The sequence below is a fragment of the Oryctolagus cuniculus genome, chromosome 7, assembly GCF_051225735.1.
Source record: "Oryctolagus cuniculus isolate XC-2025 breed Fujian yellow rabbit chromosome 7, ASM5122573v1, whole genome shotgun sequence".
NCBI lineage: Eukaryota > Metazoa > Chordata > Mammalia > Lagomorpha > Leporidae > Oryctolagus > Oryctolagus cuniculus.
In genome coordinates, this window is record NC_142873.1 from 122,324,786 (window position 1) to 122,332,359 (window position 7,574).

The 7,574-nt window shown below is 56.8% G+C and overlaps 1 protein-coding gene across 2 annotated transcripts in view; it reads left to right on the forward strand.

Annotated features, from left to right (window-relative positions):
• The first annotated feature begins 527 nt into the window (after positions 1-527).
• TTC39A (tetratricopeptide repeat domain 39A) overlaps positions 528-7,574 on the forward strand; it is a 50,605-nt gene continuing 43,558 nt past the window's right edge. The window contains exon 1 of one of the 2 annotated variants that reach the window (XM_051857783.3): positions 528-687. In XM_051857783.3, the coding sequence (XP_051713743.1) occupies positions 635-687 (53 nt within the window). In that variant the 5' untranslated portion in view covers positions 528-634. The remainder of the gene's footprint in view (positions 688-7,574) is intronic. The other variant, XM_089300706.1, reaches the window with a different exon arrangement.

Here is a 7,574-nt window from a genome sequence, read left to right on the forward strand (position 1 = left end):
ACCAAAAAAGGGCACGTGACAAAAAAACAAAATGCGGGGCTCCAGGGAGCGTCTGTGCTGGAGTCAGTCTGCGCTCCTTCTCCACCCTGTGCTTCCCACTGGGGACTGAGGCTCACAAGTCTACTGGGTCGCCTGGCCCCAGTGCTTGGCCTGGCCCAGCCTGCAGCCTCCACCCTCAGGCCCAGGCTGCTACTCACTTCCCACCTCCCTGGTCTCTGCCAGACCCTGTCACTCCACTGTTTGCCTTGCACTTGACCCAGTGCATTCAGGCCCACACAGCCCTAGTAAAGTCACCAGGCCGGCCTTGGGCAGGAAGGAGGGACTCTGAACAGGTGGGGAGGCCTGCCTCTGCCGACCCCTCCTGCCTCTGATCTTGGATGGTACAGCTCTGGCACTCTCTGGACCACGCTTCTCCTGTGCCCGACGAAGAATCTGTACGTGTTCGAAGTCCTTCCTGGTTCTGGGTGGGACCGACGCCCTTGCAGGGCGGGGAGGCGCCTGCAAAGGCAGGGAGGAGTCGCCGTGCCGCCCCGCCCGCCCCATCCAGGTACTGCCGCCGCCGCAGCCACTGCTGCCGTCACCGCCGGCGCGAGGGGCCCCCCGCGCCCCCCCGGGCCGAACCCAACCTGTGCCCATGGCCTTTCTGACTGCCTGGAAGCGGACAGCCTCCAGGAAAAGCGACCACAGGTAGGGGGTGGGGCGGGGACTGCCGGAGGCGCGGAGGGGAGGAAGGGACCTATAGGGACCACAACTGGAGAGAAGGACCGCTGAGGAGAGACAGCAGTGTGCGGGCTGCCGGGCGCTGGGGGCCCCAGGGAGGAATAGTGCAGGGGCTCCCGCATCCCCACCTGCCCCCGCTCCCACCCTGGCGTGTTGTTGCCCCCAGCAGAGCTAGGTCTGGGAAGAAGGGGCTGTGGGCCCCTGGAGTCTACCATCCCTCCTGAGCCCCCTGCCAGTGCTGCAGCCTGTGGGCCGCTGCGAGGGCATCGTGGGTGAGCAGGGCTTGTGGCAGGGCCAGTAGTAGGGTTTAGGCACACAGGATGCCTGAAGGGTTGTCCCGGGTGCAGGGCAGCAGGGTGGCCTCCTGGTTCCCGGTTTAGTCTTGGATGGCATTCTGTGCACCTTGGCTCTTCCAAGTTCTGCCCTTTAGGGGTATGTCCTCCTCTGTGCTACCCCCCCCCCCCCCCGAGCTGGCCCCACATGCTGGATGAATTGGTGCCTACAGAAGTGTTCCATGAGAAGTGACAGCTGCTCCCGCAAGTCCTAATTTCCATAGAGCCCAGCCTGCTGTCCCTGGGAGAGGGCAAGCTGACTGTGCCCCCAGCACCATCAGTGGCCCTGCCAAGCACCTCAAGCCTAACTCAGCATCTTCACCCCAAACCTGTTCCTCCTCCTGTGTCTCCATCGCAGCGGCACAGTCATCCAGGCAGTTGCTCAAGCCTAAAGCCTGGGAGTCATCCCGGACACCCACTCCCTCACCCCACCCCGGCCTCTAGGGCCTGCTGATTGTACCTCCTGGTTGTCACTGGAAGAAAGAGGTACAGAGAGTGAGAGACCAAGAGAGTGAGCTTCCCTCCCCTGGCTCACCCCCAAGATGGCCACAGCGGCCAGGGCTGGGCCAGGCCCTCACTTTCCCAGCCTCTCCAGGCTCCCCCTCTCCACACATCCATTTTAAAGGGCAAACCAGGCTGTGTCATTTTCCTGCTTTAAAACCCTTCCATGGCAATCCATCACCTAAAGGTTAAAGTCCAAGGCCCTCAGGGAGAGGCTGGGAGCCGCGCAGGCACAATACCCATTCCTCCCTGCCCCTCACTCTGTCTCAGCAACATCAGCTGGCCACACTGTGCTGGGGTTGTCCCGGGCTGCCCGGAACGCCTCTCTCCACTCTCCACTCCTGATGCTCTTAGGGGAGCCCTTCTGAGGTCATCGTCCCCAGGGCTCCAGCGTCTTGGCTTCTGTCTCAGGGTTCTCATCAGTCTTTGAGCCACCCTTGTTGAGGACTTGCATGCTGCAGGCGCTGTGTGTTGCTGCAGAAGTACAGGTCCCCAGACTTAGAGACCTGTTCCAGTGGGAGAGGTGGCAGCAGGTGCCGCGTGAGGCTTACGGTGAGGCTATGTGGTGCATAACACCCAGAGCATTGCCGGCCGTGTGGACAGCTCACACAGAAGCCTGGAGTGTGGGGAACAGGAAGGGGGCGGGGCTTGAAGATGGGTGCCTGGCGACATCCAGGAGGCAGACCGGCCAGAACCAATGGGCAAGAAGTTGATCTCACTGTTGTTTGGGAAACTAGAGGGATTTAGGCAGAGCAGTTAAACATTTTTTTCTTTGAAGATTTATTTATTTTTTTATTTGAAAGCAGAGTGACAGGGCGAATCTTCCATCCTCTGGTCCACTCCCCAAACAGCCAGGGTAGCTTGGACTGAACCAGACCAAAGCCAGGAGCCTGGAACTCCATCTGGGTCTCCCATGTGGGAGGCAGGGGCCCAAGTCTTTGAGCCATCATCTGCTGCCTTCCAAGGCACATTAGCAAGGAGCTGGATGGGAAAAAGTAGCCAAGACTCACACCAGTGCTCTGACACGGGAGGCCAGCATTGCAAGCAGCAGCTTAACCTGCTGCACCACCGTGCTGGCCCCACATTTCAGTTTTGATGAGGATCTCTGGGAACGATTATCTGAGGAGGGCAAGATCCTCTGGCCGGCTGGTGAGGACGGTCTGTGTCCAGGGGGATTTCTTGCCTGCCCAGGACCTCCCTCCTGGGAGAATCCAGCTGTGTCCTGGCTGGGGCACCGGGGCTCTGTGTGAGCTTCCAGTGTGTGTATGTGGCTGATGGCACGGTGTGGTGCGAGACTGGAGGCAGGGAGACCAGAGCGGAGGCAGGCCTGATGATCCAGAGAGTCGCCGCGGTGTGGACAGGGAAGCTGGCGAGGCTGGGGGAAGAAGCGAAGCGAAGATGGAAGAACTGACACGTGGCGAACAGACAGGCTGGGAGGCGAGATGGGAGGGAAGTGAGACTGTGAGGAAGAGCTGCAGAAGGGGGCCTCTGGCCACACAGAGGCTTCCGCCTCCCGCTGTGGGCCTTTGTGAGCAAGAGCGTTTGTGCGCCTGCACTCTCGTGCCTGCCTTTACGCTTCAGCTGGAAGGGGCACCCATTGCTCCTGCGTGGTCTCATTCTGAGGCCCAGACCCGGTCTCTAGTCTTTTAGTCCACAACCTTTGACCTCTCAGCCCTTCCCTCTCACCCAGCATGCTGCCCTGTGTCTTTGTCCCGCAGCAGAGCCTAAGGGGAGCGGTGAGACCCCTGCTCTCCCAAGTCCTTTCCAGCTCTGTGACCTTGACTCAGGGACTGGATCTGTGTGAGCCGCGTGTACTCAGCTGGAAGCTAACAGCTCCTCACTGGGCTTGTGAAGGACCTGCCAGCCAGCCGCTCAGCGCATTCAGTCTGAGCAGCTCTGAGCTTAGTTCCCTCTTGGCACTGGTATGAGGTGATCTTCCTTCCTGGTTATTCACGTAGAACAGAGGGATTCTGACAATTTGGGCATTAATGGTGGGGTTCCAGGTATGCGGACTGGATAACCTGGAACTGTTTGGAAAAGGAAATGGGATTGTTCCTGACACCTGAGCATCTTGCTACGTGGACCACCACTTACTCGACCTACAGATATGGCCCCTTACTCACCTAGACCCCCACTCGTGGTAGGAGACAGCACAGCAATACAGTGGGAAGGAAGTACAGGCAGGCAGGTTGCTTTTTTTTAAATTGTGTATTTATTAATTTAAAAGGCAGAGTTATACACAAATAGGGGGAAAGACACAGAGAGAGAGAGGTCTTCCATCTGCTGGTTCACTTCCCAAATGGCCACAATGGCTGGAGCTGGGCCAATCTAAGCCAGAAGCCAGGAGCTTTCTTCTGGGTCTCTCACGTGGGTGATGGGCCAAGGACCTGGGCCATCTTCTGCTGCTTTCCCAAGTGCGTTAGCAGGAAGCTGGACTGGAAGTGGAGCAGCTGGGACTTGAACTGGCCCCCACCTGGGATGCCGGCATTGCTGGCAGTGGCTTCACTCACAACGCCACAGCGCTGACCCTGGCAGATTGCTTTGGAAAGAGTAATTAAGTGGCAGACTTGCTGAGGGAGGAAAGGGCCCCCCCAGTTTTGGAGGGGTCCACCCAAGGAGGCTGGGGGCCTGCAGGGGCTGTTGAAGAAAGAAATCTTGTTCCTGGTTTGCACCTGAGCTGCAGGGGCTCTCAGATGCCTCTATGTTGGGAAATTCTAATCTGGTGATGAACTCCTTGGTGGCTTTGGGGTCCCTTCCTTGGGATGGATTGGGACTGGAGGCCAGTGCTAAGTTATCACTTTTGTGATTCTCAGATCCTGCAAGTTGAAGTGATTAGAAATCCCAGACTCGTGATTTAAAATCCCAAGTTTCAGGGCGAGTGTTTAGCAGTTCAGATGGCCACATCCCATACTGGAGTAGCTGCGTTTGAATCCAGCTCTGGCTCCTGTTTATAGCTTTCTGCTAACCACAGATCCTGGGAGGCAGTAGTGATGGCTCAAGACTTAGGTCCCTGCCCCTTATGTGGGAGATCCAGATTGAGTTCCCAGCTCCCACCTTCAGCCTGGCCCAGGCCCAGCTGTTGAGGGCACTTGGGAAGTGAACCAGGAGATGGAAGATCTCTCGCTCTCTCTCTCTCTCTCAAAGAAAATAATAAAATATATAAAATTCCAAGTGTCTGACACTGATGCTTGCATTCCCAGGGTTCTGATCTCCCCGCTGTTGCTGAGGGCAGCTGTGCAGTACGGGGAGAGGGGAAAGGGGGCCCTAGTGTGAAAGGCACATAGCAGGGCAGGCGCCGTGGCTCACTTGGTTAATCCTCCACCTGAGGCACCGGCATCCCATAGGGGCGCTGGGTTCTAGTCCTGGTTGCTCCTCTTCCAGTCCAGCCCTCTGCTGTGGCCTGGGATAGCAGCAGAGGATGGCCCAAGTGCTTGGGCCCCTGCACCTGCATGGGAAACCAGGAGAAACACCTGGCTCCTGGCTTCAGATTGGCACAGCTCTGGTTGTTGAGGCCATTTGGAGAGTGAACCAACGGAAGAAAGACCTTTCTCTCTGTCTCTCTCCTCACTGTCTGTAAACTCTACCTGTCAAATAAATAAATAAATAAAATAATCTTAAAAAAAAAAAAGAAAAAAGGCACATGGCGAACCCTCAGATCTTCAGTCCCTGCAACTGTACTGTGAGAAGCCGCCAAGTGCCCTTCACTCTGCTTAGCAGTACAGAGAGACTTGGACCTGGACATTTTGGGTCCTCTTTGAGGCCAGTAAGAAATAGATTACTGGGTAGGGGCCACCGTCGTGGTACAGCGGGTTCAGCTGCTGCCTGTGTTGCCAGCATCCTGTGTGAGCGCCAGTCCAAGTCCTGGCTGCTCCGCTTCTGACCCAGTTCCCTGCTAAGCAGGGGAAAGCAGTGGAAGATGGCCCAGGTGTTGGAACCCAGCCACCGATGTGAGAAACCTTTATGGAATTCCAGGCTCCTGGCCCAGCCGTGGTCATTTGGGGAGCAAACCAGCAGATGAAAGATCTCTCTGTCGCTCCCTTGCTCTCTGTACCTCTGCCTTTCAAATAAACAATTAAAAAAAAGAAAGAAATTATTGGGATTCCACTGTGCCTCTCCAGCACGCCACATTTCCTGAAGTTTCTTGAAGTCTGTGACTCGAGTTGACTTGTTCTTCCCCGAAAGGCTTTGCCACTCAATTCAGTTTCTTGGTGTGGCCAGCTCCATGCTCTCCTAGTGCTCACCTGTTTCTTCGCTCAGTGCAAGGCCCGGCTGCCAGAGGCTTCCAGGCTCAAGTCCTGCAAGTTACAAATCAAGGGAGAGTACTCTGGGCCCCCATAGGCAGATGTTTTAGAAAACTTTATGTATTCATTTGAAAAGCAGAGTAATACGGAGAGAGGGAGACACACACACACACACACACACACACACAGATCTTCCATCTGCTGGTTCACTTAACAAATGGCCACAATAACTAGGGCTGGGCCAGGGCCAAGTCAGGAGCCAGGAGCTCCATCAGGGTCTCCCACGTGGGTGGCAGGGACCCAAGTTGTTAGGGCCCTCCCTGGCACATTAGTGTTTAGCTGTATAGGAAGTAAAGTAGCCCAGAGCCATCCAATATGGGCTGTGGGTGACCCAAGTGGGAGTTTAACCCTCTGCACCGCAATACCCACCCTCGAGGCTGACTTTGAGCCCAGAGCCTGGAATGGCTTTGGCGGGGTTGTTAACCTCTCAGAGCCTGTAAATTGAGGGGACTGTTAGGACTTGCCTCACGGGGTGCCTTTGAGGATTGCATGAGAAGGGTGCCCAGCACGGTGCTGTGGGCCTGCTGGTGACCATGACCAAAGGTTGCTCTTCTCCGCCAGCTCCAGCTTGAAAAAGCCCAGGGGACTATTCGTAGTGGCCCTTCCTTCAACCAATCACTGTGCCTGAGAGGTGGGGCCAGTAGAGGATGCTCCTCCCATTCAGCCAATGGGACTGGAGAGGAAGGGATGGAAACAGCAGCCAGATTCTGGGTGGGAGGGGCAAGGCTTGGAAGAGATGTGGCTACCGAGCAGACCTGAACGAGCTGCATGCAGCACCCAGATCATGATTTATTTGGAGCACATACACCCCGTCAGAGTCCCCCAGCTGTTTCTAATGCCCTGAGGACTGCATCTGCGGGCCTGGCCAACCACCGGCCTCCCGGGGTTGCGGCTCTGCCAGATCCAGGCGCTCCCTCCCTGACCCCCTCCGCCTCCCTGGCCTGGCGGCCGAGTGCTCCCCGAAATGCCGTATGCTGGGTAGCTCGTGAACAAGAGAAGTGCATCTCTCACAGGGCCGCTTCCCCGCTCCCAGACTGTGCCTTCCGGCTGCGTCCCCATGGCGACGGCGGCGGTGGGGGTTTCTATGGGGCCTTGCTCTTTGACAATGGCACTAATCCCATTGGTGAGGGCTCAGCCCAAAGCCCCACTTCCAAATAACATCATCAGGGGAAGGACTTCAACAAATGAACTTGAGGGAGGGGTTCCCCAACATTCAGTCTAGAGCAATCGCCCCAGCCTGAGGGGAGAGAGACCCGTCTCCAGTTCCCCACCAGTTTGGCTGGCACCAGACTGTGACTTTTAAGGACCCGAAGGAAGCAGGGAGCTTCGGAGCGGGGCCTCTTCCGTGGGAGTGGGGTTGGTTCCTACTTTTGCCTTCCCTGGTCCTCAGCAGTAACCGCCACCCCCCCCCCACCCCCACCCCCCCCCCCGGCTCTGACCAGGGAGGCCCAGGGAAGTAAAGGGCACTGCCCTGGATCAAAGTGAGGAAGCCCAACTGCAACCCCGAGTCTCCTGTTCTTGACTCTACCCCCCACCTCCCCTGGAGGCCGCCTCACCAACTCCTCCTCTCATGGCTCCAAAGCCCTTTCAGGCCCACTTGTTTATGTAATATTCATGGAAATCCTTTTATCCCTGCTTTATAGATGAGAAACTGATGTTGAAAGAATCACGAAAAGACCCTGTGCCTTATGTGTATTATCTCATCTAATCCTTGCAACAG